This window comes from Marmota marmota, unplaced genomic scaffold, assembly GCF_001458135.2.
Source record: "Marmota marmota marmota unplaced genomic scaffold, marMar, whole genome shotgun sequence".
Taxonomy (NCBI): domain Eukaryota; kingdom Metazoa; phylum Chordata; class Mammalia; order Rodentia; family Sciuridae; genus Marmota; species Marmota marmota.
The window spans coordinates 9,661,082-9,680,168 of record NW_025999949.1 but is presented as its reverse complement, the minus strand read 5'-3'; the positions used below and the strand labels follow the sequence as shown (position 1 = coordinate 9,680,168).

Genomic DNA, 19,087 nt, shown 5'->3' with positions numbered 1-19,087 from the left:
CGTTTATTAAATTCAGAAACATCTATAGAGGGCCTGTTCTGTTACATGCCAATGTTATCAAGATGAATAGGACACAGTCCGTAAGTGGATAACAGAACTATTATTTCGTTAGGAAGAAAATGCCAAATAAGTATAAAATAATGTGGGAAGGCAGTGATGGATATGTGTATAAAATACAATGGTAATTCTTGAATAACTAGCCTGTGGATCTGGGCCAGCTTTCTGGAGAAGTTGATATCTAAGTTGTGCTATAAAGAATATAGGTTAACCAGTATGAGAGAAGATACGCTTGATTTTTCGTTTCCTTTTCTGCCTTCCTCCCACCCCATTTTCAGTCTCTGTTTCCTAGTCAGTAAATAGTACCACCATATTTTGTGAGCTGATACATTAGGGAAAAAAAAAAAAAACTAAACAAAAACCCAAAAAGCACTTATTGTTGCTGACAAACTGATTGTTACTGACAAATTCATAGATTGCCTACCTACTTGATTCTTCTAGTCCTGGATGGGCTCATTCATGCATTCTTGTTCAGTTATGGGTCTGCTAGGCAACTGTGCTCATCATAACTGGATTTTTTTTCATCTGTTTGGGTGTTCTTTGCCATTGACTGATTTAAGATTCTTTCAGATGACCTTTGCTTAACTCTCCTTGTGGTCTGTCATCCTTCTGAAGGCTAGCTCAGGCTCTTTGGAGGATGTGAGTAGCAGTGCATAAGTGCTTTTTTCAGGCTGCTCCTTGCAACAAGTTTTTTGCTCCACTGGTCAAAGCAAATCAAATAATCAAGTCTGGAGTACGTGTGGGAAGGTCATAAAGAAGGCGTAGATCCAGGGAGGCATAAAAATTGTGACTGTTAATTTAGTCTGTATAGTTATTTATGTTTGAGTATTTCTTTGTGAAGTCCTCAGTTCAACTTGTCAGCAAGTGCCCTAAACTCCTGATTTTTACTTCTCCATGTTTCCTAGTCCAAATCGTTGTTTTCACTTGCCTAAAATATAGTAGTTTTCTGACTAGCCTTCTTGCTTTCACTTTAGAGATCCTTCATTTTATTCTCCATAAATCAGTAATTATTGTAGTTCTAGATTCTATATTGGATGGATGTTTCCTCCACTAGACTTTGAATTCCATGATGTTTCTCTTTTATTCACTACTTTGTTTTAGTTCCTGGCACATAGTAGGTACTCAATAAGTTGAATGAATGAAGTTGTTGAGGACATTCCATTTGTGGAAAAACATGAGCTAAAAGGAAAAGATCAGTAGGCCGTATGCAGAATGCTGATGCAGTCCTGTATTGGTGAAAAATTTTGCAAAAAGAGGAGTTAGACTGATGAGGGCACTATTCATCTTTTGGACTTTATCCTTTGTTTCCCAGACTTTTTCATGTGCAATTGCAATAAAAGATAAAGTTCAGTTGTCATAGTTTTGCCAGCATTTTAATTTGCTAAGTTGGAATGCACTTTTGCTTTACTGGTTAAATAAAATAAAATAATCAAACCTAGAGTCAGTGTGGGATATTGTAACATTAAAAAATCAGGAATTGAAATCTCGCAATAAATGATACTCCAAAGTGAAAACATTTAAGCTGGCTGGGGTGGTGAATGGCTGTAATCCCCAGCAATTGAAATTGAGGTAGGAGGATCCCAAGTTCCAGGCTAGCCTGGGCACCTTAGTGAGACCCTGTCCCAAAATAAATATAAAGGGCTGGAGATGTAGCTTAGTGGTAAAGACCCCCTGGTTTCAATCCCCACTGCCTAAATAAATGAATAAATTAATTTACTTTATTAAAATCACACTGTCTCCCCTCGCCCATATTTCACAATGTTGGTCTTAGATTCTGTGTTTAGAAGGCAAAACTAGAGGTAAAGTGGTGCTGTTTGAGGGTTTTTAAGTATAAAGGGAAATGAGCAAATTTGGTGGTTAAATCATTTACCCTATGGCTCTGTAGTTATTTAGAAGACCAGAGGAATGGAGACAACTGTCTGAAGGCTTTTATGAATTACTTGAGAACAAAAGAAACACAACAACAAAAACAGAACAAAAAAAGAAGAGGTTGATTCTTTACAAACTATCATTTCTAGAGATAGTTAAGGTATAATTGAGGAGCTCCTGATAATTTGATTTTTTTTTTTTATCCTAACCCAAGGAGTTTAATTTAGCAAACCTTTGGTTGCACTCTTGGGTGTGTGAAATACTGTTTAAGATATGAGGATGCAGATGTGGTTTCTGGTCTCAAAGAGCTTGGCTAACAGGCTTATTTTCTTGTCTTAATATTATTAAGTTGTTCTAGAACTACCCCTGCAACATAAACAGTGTTACTTTGTCTTTTTCCACTCCAAAAAACTAAGTAAAAGATGTTGAGAAGTGGGAAGGGAAGGGGAAGTGCTGGGGAGTCACATTGGCCAAATTATATTGTTAGATTGTGTACATGTATAAATATGTAACAATAAATCTCACCATTATGTATAACTATAAAGCACCAATTTAAAAAAAAAATGGAAAGAAAGAAAAAACCTAAGCAAAAAATTTGTTTCCTAAAATTGTAATTGTCTTTGATCCAGCAGTTCCATGTCTGAGTATTTATCCTATAGACATCCTTTCCCTAGAATCTTATTTAGTAGATCTTTTTATGTTTCCCCCTATAGTTCACCTAATTAATTTGTACTTTATTCTTTTACTTCTTCAGGGATTCCTTTCTTGACTACATAGTTAGAGTCCATACTGTAAAATCTGTACAAGTTAGAATCTCTTCTGTTCTGTACTTTCCAGTAGTACCCTGTGCTTCATAGACACTTTGCAGCATTCAGTGTCTGCTTTTGTGCCAAGAGTCTTGGTTCTGTATTGTGTCTATCTTTTTCAGTGCTTTATCTGTAGAGCTGGAGGTTGCTTGGTTGAATAGTGGATGATTTTGTATCACTTGCACATTAAACAGGTTTATTGAGATATAGTTAACAATAAACTGCATATATTTAAAATGTACAATTTAGCAAGTTTTGGCATGGATACACCCATGAGGTCACCATAATCAAGATGATAAACTTAGCTCTCATCCCCCAAAATTTCTTTGTACCCTCTGTAACTATACACCTATCCCTCTGCTCTTCCCATATTCCTCCCATCCCCAAGCAACTATTGATATGTTTTGTGACAATATAAATTAATATGATTTTCTAGAATTTTATATAACTGGAATTATATACTGTGTACTATGTCCCCACTCCCCGCACCACTCCTGTCTGGCTTCTTTTACTCAGCATGATTATTTTGAAATCACCCTTGTTGCAAGAGAAGGGTATTACAATTTATGCCTATGATTGTGGATTTCTCTGTGTGTCCTTGGAGTTTTATAAATTTTTTGTTTTATTTTTTGGTGGGGTATCAGGCATTGAACCTAGGGGCACTTGCTTAACCATTGAGCAACATACTAGCCCTGTTCATTTGTATTTATTTTTTTGAGACACTAAGTTGCTTAAGACCTTGCTTAGTTACTGAGGCTGGCCTTAAACTTGTGATCCTCCTGCCTCGGCTTCCAGAGCTGTTGATTACAGGCATATGCCACCCCACCTGGCTAATTTTTACCATTTTTTGCATGATATATATTGAAACTTTGTTGCCAGCTTCATAAACATTATTATGTTCTCTTGATAAATTGACCCCTTTATCATTATGAAATAACCTTTATCCCTAGCAAGATTTTTTTAGTTTTTTGCTCTGAGGTCTGTCTGATATTAGTCACCCCAGCTTTCTTTTGATTAATTATGCCATAGTATGTATGTGTGAGTGTATGTGTATATATGCATATGTATACACACACATACATATATACTTGTGTTTTAATTTCCTTTGCTGGGGCTATCAGCTGTACTTTTTTATTATTTTAATAATCACTTTAGGATGTATATTGGTTACATTTCAATGATAGTATATTATTTACCATGTATTTTAAGAACCTTATACTTTTATACCATTTCTTCCTGGCCTTTGAGCTATTGTCATGAATTTTAGTCTTATATGTTATTGTATATTTCACAATATATTATTTTTATTTAAATAATTATCTCTTAAAGAAATTTAAATAAGAAAAAAATCTTGTGTATTTACTTACAGTTGTTACTTCTGGTGTTCTTTCATTTATTTAGATCCATATTTTTGTGTATTGCAATTTTCCTTCTGCATGAATGAATTTAATTGTTTCTTACAATCTGGTAATTAATTCTTTCCATGTTTTAGTACGGAAGGATCTATATTTTGCTTTGATTCTTCCAAAGATATTTTTGCCACATATAGAATTCTAAGTTGATAATTTTTCTTCTTTAATTTTGTAAAGATTTTGCCCTGCAGTCTTCTTGCTTGTTTTGTAACTGATGAGAAATCTGACATTATCCTGTCTTTGTTGCTCTGTACATAGCATACATTTTTTCCTCTGGCTGCTTTTAAGATTTTTCTATTTTACATTGGTTGTGAGCAGTTCAATAATTATGTGTGCCTAGGTGTGGTTTTCTTCATGATTCTTATTCTTGGGGTTTGCTGACCTATAAACTCTGAGTTCATAATTTTCTTCCAAATTTTTCTCTTGTTCTCTCCTTTGAGAACTTCATTTACCTATTCTGGAAGTTCATCATTACCCCCCTTTTATTCTGCATTATTTTTTCTCTTTTTTAACTCTCTTTTTAAAGTCTGATTTAAAATTTTTTTATATCTTTTATGCCCCTGCTTATGATTTTAAACATATGAAATACACTTGTAATAACTGTTTTAATCTGCTACTCTGCTAATTATACCCTTTATGTCAGTTATGTATTAGCTTCTATTGATTGGTGATTCTCCTCATTATGGGCTTGTTTTCCTTTCCTTTTCTGCTTTGATTGGGTATCAGAAATTGTGAATTTACCTTATTGGATGCAGGGTATTTTTGTATTCTCATAATCTTTTTTTCTGGGTTTTATTTTAGCTGCTTGGAAGCAGGTTAATTCCATTGAATCTTGCTTTTAAGATTTGATAGTCTGGTTTAGTCTAGGGCTAACTATTCCCCACTATGGAAGCAAGGCTTGCTGTGTACTCTGCCCAGTATCCCACAAATTAGGAGTGTTTTCATTCTTCCTGTTTGGCCTAGTCACTCTGCAGTCTTGTGTGTGTGTCCAGTACCTTTCCCCATAGTCTTTCAGATGGTTCTTTCCTTGGTTTGGGGTTGGCTCCTCCAAACACATGCTGAGTTCTTCAGGGAGACCTCTGCAGATCTCTGGGGTTTGCCTCTCTGTTTGCTACTCTGACTAATCAACTGTAACTTCCATGGTTTCTCCAGACTTTCAGATCAGTCTGCCTCACTTTCCCATTTTTTATGCCTTGGTCTGGAAACTTCACAAAACTTTGTAGACTGGGGCAGTGATAGGGTTCACCTCATGTGTTTTGGGTTTCTTAGTGATCATTTTTCTATGTTACCAGATGCCTAGTATCTTGGAAACTGTTGTTTCATGTAATTATGTCTGATTTATTTTATTTTTTCTTATTAGTTATTTCAGATGGAAAAACAGAATTGCTTCCTATTCCATTTTGACTACAAACAAAAATTGTTCAATATATATTTTTAAGTGAAAACATAATTTCTCTAGTAGAGTTTACTATAAAACTCTATCTACACTCTGTAGGAAATTATGGGGAAGATAGCCAGATAAATGTGTTATGATCCCAGAAGCATTTTATAAAATAGTTTCATGGGAGCAGTACTCCTGACTTACGTCCTGCCCTGTTTTGTAAGCCTTGTTTTAGAACTCATTATACACACTCATAACTTTTATCTTTTTATATCTTCATACACAAATAGCAAACTAAGCAAATAGTAGAAGACAGTTAATTCGTTGGGTTGATTTTAGAAGGTGAGTGGTTCAAGAAGTGACCTTTATAGATTATTATTCTTTGCTTCTCCAACACTACTTTTTAAAAACTAATGTGTTTAGATAAATATTAGGTTACATCATATTTAATTGATGTCAAAAATTGGAAATTTTATGTAGTTTAACATAATAATATACTTTGAGAGTTCAAGAAGCAGTAGTGGATACCATCCTTAGCACCATTAGCAAAAGAGTTGAATCTGTTTTACTTGAAAACAGCTAGGGATGTGGCACCCCTGGGTTCAATCTCAGGTACCAAAAAACTACTGCACTGAATTCTTTATAAAAAGGGTTCCTCTTCAACCATTTCAAAGATCCCAACAGATTAGAGGTTCCCTGCCTCTTCCTTTCTTTCTTGGGAAGGCTCTACAAAAGAGCTTGCTGGTGGTTAAGCTTTGTCACATTCTGGACACTGCTTTTCTCCTTTCGCTTGTTCTGCCTCCCATCTTTATACTCAAGAAGATTGATGTGATAAATGTAGTTACAACTTTTTATTTCTCATTTAGGGCTAGAGAAGCAGCCTTTTTCTGCACACTAAGAGAGTTTTACAAACTAGTAAGCGTGCCCTGTGCTGCTTGCTTCTCTGTCACAATAACTTACATAGATTATCTTATTGAAATGCAACAACCAACTCCTGTTATATCAAGGTCTTTTAACTGGTTTTCCAGAGATAAATGTGTTTGCAACTGAGATATAGTAAGGCAAAAGGCTAAGAAACTTCTGACCTGTTCATGATTATTGAGGGCTCTTTGCTCCCATAGGGAGAAAATGTATTTGTTATATTATTGTTTAAAGTTACTTTTTTGGGCTGTTACATTTTCATGGACATTTCCAGTGTTTCATCCACACAGTGGTCCTAAAAAAAAATGGATAATTATTTCCTTCCTATCCATAGAACGTATATTTGTTAACCATTCCTTGCAAGTACACACTTCCTCAAGTGAAACAGTTAGTTTCCTCAACTTCTGTCAAGTCTTTCAAAATTTATGATTTCACATTTGTAGTGTTCCTAATGGGTCTTCCTGAATTTATCCCTGTTTTGCTCCAGTCTGTTTTCCACATTATTTCCACCTATAAAGGTCACTTCTTGAACCACTCACCTTCTAAAATCAACCCAACAAATTAACTGTCTTCTTCTATTTGCTTAGTTTGCTATTTGTGTATGAAGATATAAAAAGATAAAAGTTTGAGTGTGTATAATAAGCATTATAAGCACTCTCTTAAAAACTCACATCTGAACTTTACTCTCCTGCTAAACAACCTAATGAATTCTTATTACACTTTATTATCAATAAAGAAATAAAGACAAGGACTTTCACAGTCTAACTCCTCCTGCCTAGTTCTCTAACTTCATTCATCTCTAGCCATTCTTTGTAACGGTTCTTTTTGTTCTGTATGTAGCAGTATGTCCTTCGTTTGGGTCTTTGAACATACGGTTTTACTCCTACTTTTTTTGCTTAGAGTACAGAGTTATATGTGGAAGTATGAGCATATTTCTTCTTAATTCTTACTTACCTTTTATGTCTTGGCTTAATCCTTGAAAAACTTTCATTAGTCTCCCAAGTAAAACTCACTACTTTTTGTGTTCTTTAGTAACTGGTAATTTTTCTTTATAACATCACAGTTTAATATATAAAATTATGATATAAAAATTATGTAAGATTTATGTAACTGAGTACTGTTCATTTCTTCACTTAATTGTAAGTGCTAAGAAGATACTCTTTGCTCATCACTGTATCTATTAAAATATTTTCTAGATAAATGATTGAATAAGTGTAAGTTAGCCAGGATTCAAATCAGGTATTAGAAGCAGGAAAGGTAAGTAAGTATTCTGCGAGAAGAAAATAGTTGTGATTAGAATACAGTAAAGCATATACTTTATATCAAGATAATATATTGGCCCATCATAGTCCACTTACATATTTTCTATTGCAGAAATTAATTACAGGTCCTGGGCAGCATTGAGCTATAAGCATGGAGAGGCAAGTAGGAGCTTGAGAGGAAGAGAACATGTTTGTCAGATTTAAAATGAGGGAGGCAGCTAATGTTTTAGTGAAGAATGCCCTTTTCTGGAAGTAGGAAGTCTTGTGTCTATTCCAGCTGTGACACTGTTTTGTTCTGTACTATTAGAAGGATTTGACATGATATTAGAGAAGTTGCAGTTGGTGTTTATATTTATTTCCATATCTGTGTAGTGATAAAATAAAACCATTTTCTTTATTTCTTAATGTGTGTTTAAAATGAAAATATAATAAAATGGAAACATTTAAAATTATAAAAATACTTAAAAAAATTGGGCTTATTATTTGCCCTAAAGACAGGAAAACCTTCATTCTTAGAATTTGTTCTTAATTATAAAAAGTGCCTAAAAGAAGAGTTATGATTTAAAAAAATCTATCTACTACAGTCACTATGTTCTAGGTTCTAAAGGGTATAACCATATCCTCCTACTAGTCATCTGCACACAGTGCATATTAGATATCCAGAAATTATTAAGTGATCATATAGTGAATTGCCCTGAAGCAGCCTTTGTGATTGTCATGCATGGTTTCCTTGCCTTTTAGGTATTCTGTAAAAAGGAACAATCTGAATAAAACTCTTGATGATTATGTTTATTTATTTATTATATTTCAGCTGTGGCAGAGGTAAAACTTCGTGATGATCAATATACACTGGAACACATGCATGCTTTTGGGATGTATAATTACCTACACTGTGATTCATGGTATCAAGACAGTGTCTACTATATTGATAACCTTGGAAGAATAATGAATTTAACAGTGATGCTGGTAAGAAAAATAAATATACTATATAATAATAGAATTTATCCAGTTCTATTTGATCTTTAATTTTTCCTTTGAATATGATATCCACGCAATTAAGGTACATATATCTTTAGTGTATATATAAGGCTCAATTTTTGCTTGATTCAATTTAAATTTTGTCCTTTGTTCCTGTTATCCTCAATTATTTATTCCGGTCTGCTCCCATCATTATGTGATCTATTTAATTGAATTTATAAATCTGGATGTAGCTAATTTGGTTGCTTTTTCCCATGTGATATGTTTTTAGTTTTAGTTGTTACATTAGTTATTTTTAACTATATAATTGGGTAAAACATTTAGGATTGTTTGATCCATTGTAAATTGATTCTTTTAATATTATAAAATATCTCTCTTTATCTGTAGTATCTGGTAATAGATTTGTCTTAAAATCATCTTTGTCTGGTATTAGCATAATCATTGTTGGCTTTTTAAAAATTATTATCTTTTTCTTTTAATTTATCAGTGTTTTTTTTTTGGGGGGGGGTTGTCACACTTGTAGCCTCATACATACCAGGTAAGTGCTCTAACACTGACCTACATCCTTAATCTTTTTCTAATTTTATTTTAAAATTGGGTCTTGCTAATTTGCACAGACTAGCTCAAACTTGTGATCCTCCTGCTTTAGACTCCTAAGTAGCTGGTATTGTAGGTATGTACCACAACTACTGACCATCATGACCAACTGTGTTCTTATTTTTAAAGTGTATTCCTTACAAAAAAACCTTTGGTTTTCTTTTAAATGCAATATGATAATCTTTGTCTTTTTATTAGAGGGATTAATGTATTTATATTTAATTTAATTACTGATAGTCTTGGGTTTTATATTGCCATCTTGCTATTTCTTTTCAGTTTATTCTTTGTTCCTTGGTATCTATGTTCTTACTTTTTGGGAGGCTAAATTGATATTCTTCATTTTACTTTCTTAAAATTCCATTTGATTTTCTCTTTTGACTTTGTATCTAAACCTGTTAGTATTTTATTTATAATGGTCAGTGTAGAGATTATAGTATTTGTCCTCAGCTTGTCATAGTCTGCCTATGATTCCACTTAAAGTGTAAAATCCTACAGTAATTTAACTCCTTTTACTTTCTTCCCCTCTCATCCTTTGAGCTACTTTTGTCATATGTTTTACATCTTCATATGTTGTAAGCACCATAATACATTGTTAATATATTTACTTAAAATAGCTACTAGTCTGTCCATTGGTTTCTAACTACTATCTGCATCTTCCAGTCTTCTTACGCATTGTACCTACAAGGTATTCTAATTTGCTTGTCTCCTCTTACTGCTTCTTTCTTAAATTTTTACCAAATCTAAACTTTTTAATTTTAGAAGAGACAAGGTGCTCGTGTAATTTCAAAAACAGAAAATTAAAAATAGTTTTTAGTGACATCTTCCTGACCCTATCTTTTTTATCTGTCTTGTCTTTAGTATTCATTTTCCAGCAATTTTTTAAAAGTTTTTTGTTTGTTCTTTCAGAGGTAATGGGTTTTTTTGTTTATTGATTTTGCAAGTATACACCTGAAGTGATATATATGTATATCACTATATGTGTGTGTGTATATGTATATATTTTCTTAAAAATACAAAGTTTTTCTTTTGGTATTTACAGTTCATAAGGCTTTCTTTTCAGCATTGTCTTCTACCACTTGTATACTATATTCAAGCAACACCAAACCCTTGCAGTTCTTGAGACAGACCCTGTGTCCTATTGCCACTAGACCTTTTCTTATGTGATTACCTCTACTTGGTATATGCTCTTAGTTCCGTGTCAGGCTGCTTTCTAATTTTTAATTAAGGCCCAGTTAATTATTTCTTAATTTAGGAGGCTTGCCCTGACATTCTGCTGACTCAAAAATATTCACACCACTGACTGTCAGATCTACCTGGGCTGTGAACTCCCTCTATGCCAGAGCAATTTTACTGCACAGGGTCAGATACTATAGGTTTTGTGGGCCTATCCCTTGTCATAATTATTGACTTTCTGTTTTAGTGGGAAAATAGCAATAAACAGTTGTAAATGGATGATTGTGATGAACTTCCAGTAAAGCTTTATTTACAAAAGGAGACAGAGGCCCAGAATTGCCTTGTGAATTATAATTTGCCTACCCCTGGACTAAGGCCATAGATCTTTCTTATGTTTCTATAATCCTAGCATCCAGCATATGACTTAGTTAGTATATTTGTTAAATGGAGATCAGCTGTAAAAAACTCATTCAGACTCTTTCTTTTATTTCTAATCCAGGTATAGGTTCTGTATTGGTGTTGCAGTGTTTGTCTCAAAATGTTAGGGAGGAAAAGTTACACATTTTCTGGTACTGAGAAATCTTCCCTCTAGGTGGCTCCAAACACCTAAGCAAAATTCTGATTGTTTCTTGTGTGAACAGAAGAGATAGAATCTGTCCTCTTAAGTCCAATTGATTTTCTTCACTAGAGCTGCCTTGACTTAGAATTACTTCAGATCCAATGTGTATAAACCAGTTAAAGTAATAGAACATATATGTGATTTAGTGACTATGTTTTGATTTGTATGACCAAATAAATTTTGTTTTAGAGTTGTGGATATACATGTATGTATATGAAAATTTTCCTGTAATTTTGCTGATAACAAAGATTTTTTAAAAGTTAAAGCACAGTGTGTAAAAATATTTTGAAAAGTGAAAGGTAGTATGCACATTTAAGGAGGTGGAATTAATATAGGATGCCTTACAACGAAGGAAACTAAGGAATAGAGATATAAATAACTTGTCTAAGTCAAACAGAATTTGAAGCAGAGTCTGGATTTGAACTAGTCTGTTCCAGTGTTCTACAATGTTCCACCCATTCTCCTTATTATTGGTTAATAAGACAATATATCAAGGTAAATAGTATGATGTGGCATTGTCCAAGCAAATAGTTTTTTGTCTTGACAAATTAAAATCCAGTTTAAATTTTTGTGCTTAATGTTAACGTTTATATATTCTTCTTCTTTTAAATTTTTATTGACTCTTTTTAGTTATATGTGACAACAAAATTCATTTTGTTATAGTTATAAAAGCATGAAATATATGTTATTCTAATTAGGACCCTATTCTTGTGTATGTATACAATGGTGGATTCCCTGTAGTGTATTCATATATGTACATAGGAAAATTATGTCAGATTCATTCCACTGCCTTTCCTGTTCATGTCCCCTTTCCTTCATTCCCCTTTGTCTATTCTACTGAATATCTGTTCTTTCCCTCTCTCTGTTTATTGTGGGTCAGCTTCTACATATCAGCAAAAACATTTGGCTTTTAGCTTTTTGGTCTTATGTAATTTAGCTTGGTAGTCTCCAGATCCATCTGTTTACTGGCAAATGTCATAAAGACATTTTTCTTAATGGCTGAATAATACTCCTTTGTGTATATGTATCACATTTTCTTTATCCATTCATCTGTTCAAGGGCGCCTAGGTTGGCTCCATAGCTTATCCATTGTGAATTGAGCTGCCATAAACATTGACGTGGCTGAGGTACTGTAGTATGATTATTTTAAATCCTTTGGATGTATACCAAGGAGATGGGTAACTGGTCAAATGGTGGTCCCCTTCCTTGTTTTCTGAGGAATCTCCATACTGTTTTCCAGAGTGGTTGCACCAGTTTGTAGTCCAACCAGCAATGTATTTGTAGTCTTTTTTTTTTTTATTATTTTTTAATACTTATTTTTTAGTTTTCGGCGGACACAACATCTTTGTTTGTATGTGGTGCTGAGGATCAAACCCGGGCCACACGCATGCCAGGCGAGTGCGCTACGGCTTGAGCCACATCCCAGCCCCATATTTGTAGTCTTGATCATTGCCTTTCTAACTAGAGTGAGATGAGATCTCAGTGTAGTTTTAACTTTGCATTTCTCTAATTGCTAGAGATGTTGAACATTTTTTATATATTTGTTGACCATTTATATTCTTTTGAGACGTGTCTGTTTAGTTCCTTTGCCCATTTATTGATTAGGTTATTTGTGGGGCGTTTTTTTGTTTTTTTGTGTGTGTGTGTGTGTGTGTGTTAAGCTTTTTGAGTTCTTTATATATCCTGGATGTATCTGAGATGTATGTGGCAAAGATTTTCTCCCATTCTGTAAGTTCTCTCTTCATGCTGTGGATTGTTTCCTTTCCAGTTAAGAAGTTTTTTAGTTTGATGTCATCTCATTTTATTTTACTTCTTGTGCTTCAGGAGTCTTGTTAAGGAAGTCAATTCCTGAGCCAGAATGTTGGAGTGTTGAGCCTACAATTTTTTCTAGTATATGCAGAGTTGCTGGTCTAATTTCTTGGTTTTTGATTCACCTTGAGTTGACTTTTGTGCAGGATGAGAGATAGGAGTTAAATTTCATTCTTCTACATACGGGTTTCCAGTTTTCCAAGCACCATTTGTTGAAGAGGCTATCTTTACTTTAGTGTACACGTATGGTGCCTTTGTCTAATATGAGATAACTGGTTTCTTGTGGGTTTGTCTCTTGTGTTTTCTATTCAGTTCTCAATAAGGAGTACTTTGGCTATTCTGGGCTTTTTATTTTTCCAAATGAATTTCATTACTGCTTTTCTGATTTCTATGAAGAACATCATTGGAGTTTTGATGGGAATTGCATTGAATCTGTATAGCACTTTTGGTAGTATGGCCATTTTTACAATATTAATTCTGCTTATCTAAAAACATGGGAGATCTTTCTGTCTTCTGAGATCATCCACAATTTCTTTCTTTAGTTTTCTGAAGTTTTCATTGTAGAGGTCCTTCACCTCTTTTGTTAGATTGATTCCCAAGTATTTTTTTTTTTTGAGGTTATTTTGAATGGGATTTTTTTCCTAACTTCTCTTTCCACTAATTCATCATCTTCTTAAAATTAAATTTGTTCATAATGCAGTAAATTATATTATATATATAAATATACAAATGGAGATGTATTTGCTCAGTCATATGTTAGTAAATGTTGAACAACCAACTTTCTGGACAGTGGGTTGAGGGCTGATTTGTAGAGTTCACCAACTTCTGTGGTGTAAAATATTCCTATCAAGGCTGATTTCAAACTACTGCTTGCGGGATTTTTAGAAATTTAGTACTTAGCTTCCATGAGTCAGTAGGCATTGCTTTAGCATATTACTGTATCTGCTAGAACTAAATTTAAAGAACAAAAAGTAGAAAATAAAAAGTGAAATAGTACCATTTAGCTCATTTAAATTTGGTGAGGGGTTCAGTCAGTTAAGTAGCTGTGATAGTGAAATGCTTATAGTGCATAATTTGAACACTAAATAATTCATAGATTTTTATATATTAAGGAATTATTACTTTTAAGTAATAATAATTACTTAAAGTAGGTTTATGAAATTGTAGGGATTTTTGTTTGTTTTTGTAGTCCTATCAGAGATTGGTATCCAAATACTTTGGTTGGAATAACTAGGATTTTCTTCATAGTGATGTGGGTACATATACATGTATGGGAAATTAGACTTATCATAATCTAATGATAATAATTGGAATTATATGTTGGGTATATGGGGATTCATTATGTTTTACCTACAAATCTTAAAAACAATAAATCTGTCTCTTTCCTATGTGGGATTCTAGTTTCTTAAATAGACATGAGAGTAGTATTTATTATAATGGGAACACTTTTACAGCATACTCTTTTTTGGGGGGCGGGGTGCTGGGGATTGAACTCAGGGGCACTCCCCAGCCCTATTTCATATTTTATTTAGAGACAGGGTCTTACTGAGTTGCTTAGCACCTCACTTTTGTTGAGGCTGGCTTTGAACTCATGATCCCTGTGTCTCAGCCTCCTCAGCTGTTGGGATTACAGGCGTGCACAACCGTGCCAGTTTACAGTATACTCTTATGATATACATTTTTAGTAGTACTATGGGATGAATTCTGTCCCCCTAAATTCATATATTGCAGTTCCAATTCCCCATGTGTCTGAGGTTAGAGTTAGGGTTTTTAGGAGGTAATGAAGAGTAATTAAATAAAGTCATAGGACTGAGGACCTACTCAAATAGGGTTGTGGACTTTAGATGGAGAGGAAGAGAGAGATGTCTTTCCTAATGCACAGATGAAGTAAAAGCTATGTGAGGATGCAGCAAGAAGGCAGCATCTGCAAGCCAACTTGAATGCCTCCCAGCAGCTGACTCTGTTGGACCTTAATGTGACCTTGTAGCTTTGAAACTGAAGAATACCTGTTAAAATTCCCAGTATGTAGTATTTTGTTTGGCAGCCCTAGTAGACTAATACAGGTATATATTGATTTAGACCTGACTCTGCCTTGGACATGTTGGCTCTGTGATATTGGGCAAATTGCTCCCTCATTTTAGGCCCTTATGTCTTTATGAGAATATAAAAGGCTTGAATTCTCATCAGTGTTGTCTCTGAAACCCTAAGCCCTAAAGAATTCCTTGGCACTGCATAGGCAAGGAAGATCTACCCTCCACTCTACCCGCTAACTGATACAGATGCAGCTCTATGTGTTTGTCTATTTCATATAAAATTTTTTAAAAGAAGGGGCTTTCTGGCAAAGACAATTTGACAATTAGATAAGATTATCCCTAAGACTTGTTCTAGTATTTTATTATGTTTTCATATAAATCCAGAGAATATGTTTTTGAATATTCAATTATAATGATCATTTAACATTTGATATCGATATACAGTGTTATTTAATATTTATTCTTGTAAGGTATATTATTCCATTAATTTCAGATTTTGGAATTGCTGGCAGCCATGGACCTGCATAGTGTACAGATTGTAGTTATATCCCTGAAATAATCACTTTGATGACTATAAATATATAAATTGTATAACTGCTTGTTGACAAATGTTTGCTTGAAGTTTTTATGCTGTGGTTTTTAGAATCATGCTTATTTACGTAAATTAACTGGGGAAGAACAGGAAAAGTGAGCTAGCCTTAAAATTAAAGAAAAAATATAAGTTAATGTAGATATTCTGTTTTCCTTATAACTGATTCTTTTTGTAAAAATAATTCAGACTACTTAAATCAATCTGCTACTTTAGTTTTTTGTCCTCTGAGTAATATTTCAAAGCTACTTATATGTTTTGATTATTTGGCTTATTTGCAGCATCTATATAGATGCTATAAAGATTTCTATTATTATTTATCGGTGAAATCCCATTTCTTTGTTTCTTTATCTCTTTTATTTTATTTTTATTTTTTTGGTTAGTAAAATAGAAATAGTTTGCTCCTGGGGAACATTTTCAGTGAAACCTGGTGATAGTAGTTTAAATAAATGTCTTGTTTCTTCTCCTTTAAGAGGAAGATTTTCCTAGATCTTTCTCAAAGGCTCATCTAAAACCATTTTTATTTGTTCTATTTTACTGGTTTTTCATCTTTCGTTATTTGCTAGAAAAAATTAAAGGTGTACTCAGTTTTCTTTAGTTTTCTGAGATACATAATTTTTCTGAATAAGAAATATTTTTCTTAAAACATTTATTGAATATTTCTATGTACTTAGTAGCTACATACACAAAGTGGTAACATGCAAAGTGGAAATAATAATAAGATGCCAAAATAAGAAGGAAGAATGACAGATGTTAAAGGATGTATGTTCAAGGAAGATTTCATAAAATGTCACCCTAACAGAGTTCTGAAGGATGAGTTAGAAGTTACCATGCAGATTGGGGCTAACTGGATACATAAAACAACTTAATAGGCAAATTTGGCAAACTTCACCAGGCATTATTATTCACTGAGGGTATTCTATTTTTGTGTGTCTAATGCATAGAGTATGCATGGAAAGACTTGGAAGGAATACAGGTTATAGATGGAGATGAGGTTGCTAAGGTGACAGATGGTCAGATTTGAAGCAGACCAGGAGTGGTCATGTTATTTTGTATTCAGCAGTGGAAAGGTAAATGAGAAAGGCTGTTTTTATGTTTGTTTGTTTTTTTTGTTTGTTTTGTTGTTGTTGGTTTTCCCCCTTGTTTAGTGCTATGCTGGACTGAAAGATGGGCATGGATAGGGTCACATTTAGGACTCAGAAGTTTGGTTTTGTCAGTTAACTCATTGATAATCAGAATTTGGAATACTAAATTTCAGTTTAAGTCACAAAGGATTGGTTGGAAGTCTGAAATGAGAGCTTAGTGATTGTATTTGAAATACAGATAAGCAGCTTAGACTGGTCGGTATATTTTTCTTCCATTGCAAAATTTTTATGGAAAATCAGATACTGTAATTATGCTTAAAAAACTTGATATTAAATTAGAGCAGAGATTAATATGTTTTTATTCTTTTTCATGACCTATTTTATCTTTTCTATGAACAACTTAGAGGAACTGGTTATAGTTTCTTATTTAGTTTCTTTTTGTGGGCTTTACTTAAAGATACTATATACATGTACACTTTGTATGGGAACTATATATTTGAATGTTGTGTACAAACAAGCCATGTTCTTGCTCAGTATTCATTCCTGTGAATTCTGTTGCCCAATGCATGATCACTCATGTTCACGTTCTGTGCATGCATAGTTTATACCATATTGTGTCTTTTAATTTTAAGAATATTTTTTTCTAGGTTCTGTTTGTTTCTATTTGTTTAAGAAGACAGAAAATCTGGAATGTCACTCATGAAAATTCTGTAAGAATGTTAACTTACAGAGTTCAACACAGTCTAATTTATACTCTTCACTCAGCATTCAAAATATTTATTGAATTCCTACTATATGTTGTGAGTACTGGGAATGCTGCAGCATACAAAATAAAATTTTTTCTACTTTTTTTAACATCAAAATGTAAACCACTTCTTTCTCTCTCTCAATGTGACCTTAACATTGAAATAATACCCTCCTTCGTTATGTATTTATGTATGTTCAAATCAACATTTGTCTTTTCATATACACAGTGTACATTTATTGACTTTCCTGATAAATTAGAACTTTTTGGCATAATTTAGAATGGTGATTTTTGAAAGTTTTTACAAGTTGCCTTCTTTCCTAGTTCTTAATTATCATTCTCATCCCTAAACTATTAGCACTTCATCTGTATCCTCTAACAGTTGGATTATAAATTCTTGAGTTATTTAGTTGAAAAGACATAATGCACTCTGAAAGTAGTTTAGTATATCTTCCAGGAAAAAGATCCACCTCATATTTTTTTCCCTTCAGCTGGTAAATGACAGTGTAGGACTGAGTGCCCCTAAATGTTGGTTTCTTTTCCCCTGGGCTAGCAGGTGTCCTTAGAGAGGAGTTCTTTGGTGGTTTTTTGTTGTTGTTTTTGTTTGTTTGTTTGTTTTGTCAGAGAGGTAGTTATAGGGCCCTGATCCTGACTTTTTGGAATAAAGCAGAGGAAGAAAATATGTGTTCTTACCTTTTAATATGTAGGCATTCACTGAATCCTCTTTTTACCTCTGTGCTCAGCTGTCTAGAATTAGTCTGTTGGGAATATTGGATGAATTGTGGGTCTCTGAACTGCCCAGAGACAGAGGGGACACCTCCCTTGGGAATTTCTCAGTGCAAGGGAACCAGTTGAAGATCACCCAGTCGATATAATGATGCCCTGTAAGAAGCAGATTCTGTGCCAGCCATTGAATTTATAAGTTCATGGTCTTGGGTTCAAATGCCTGCTGCCCACCTGCTGCCTAGAGGTAAAGAGTATGGGTGCAAGCTAATAAGTTCTAATTGGGCTGCTTTTACCCTCAACTTGGGTTTTGTTTATCTTAAAGAAACTGTCTCACAATAAAGCCTTCTGATCTTTAAAACTATATAATAAACGTGCTGAGCTCACTCTTGGTTAACCTTCCTTCACAAGAGGCAGGCTGACCCAGCAAGCTCCAGATTTTTCTCTACTTTTGTGTCTGTTTGCCTTTTTCCAAATCCCTTCATCGACCTGTCCAGTTAGACCTGTTGGTAACATCAATCTGTTTTAAACTTTCATTAAACAATTCTCCTGTCTCCTCTCCCACCCCCAGCATAGGGAATTCATGTTGATTTGGGGAATGTTTGGTGTTTTTAAGACCTTGTTTCTCAACCCAGAACACAGTATGTCTTTCCATTTATTTAGATCTACTTTTTATGCCCTCAAGTAAGATTTTTGTAGTTTGTTGTATTCTTTTTATTAAATTTATTCTTAAATATTTTATAGTTTCTGCCACTGTTGTGAAATAGAGTATAGTTTTTTTTTCTATTTCCTTTTCTATGCATTTTTTTAATTTTTTATTGTTGGTTGTTCAAAACATTACAAATTTCTTGATATATCATATTTCACACTTTGATTCGAGTGGGTTATGAACTCCCATTTTTACCCCATATACAGATTGCAGAATTACATCAGTTACACATCCATTGATTTACATATTGCCATACTAGTGTCTGTTGTGTTCTGCTGCCATTCCTATCCTCTACTATCCCCCCTCCCCTCCCCTCCCC

The 19,087-nt window shown here is 33.8% G+C and overlaps 1 protein-coding gene across 2 annotated transcripts in view; it reads left to right on the top strand.

The window, feature by feature from the left end:
- Nudcd1 (NudC domain containing 1) overlaps positions 1 to 19,087 on the top strand; it is a 68,047-nt gene that overhangs the window by 1,223 nt on the left and 47,737 nt on the right. For both annotated transcript variants that reach the window (XM_015486381.2, XM_015486380.2), the window contains exon 2: positions 8,520 to 8,674. In XM_015486381.2, the coding sequence (XP_015341867.1) occupies positions 8,520 to 8,674 (155 nt within the window). The remainder of the gene's footprint in view (positions 1 to 8,519; positions 8,675 to 19,087) is intronic.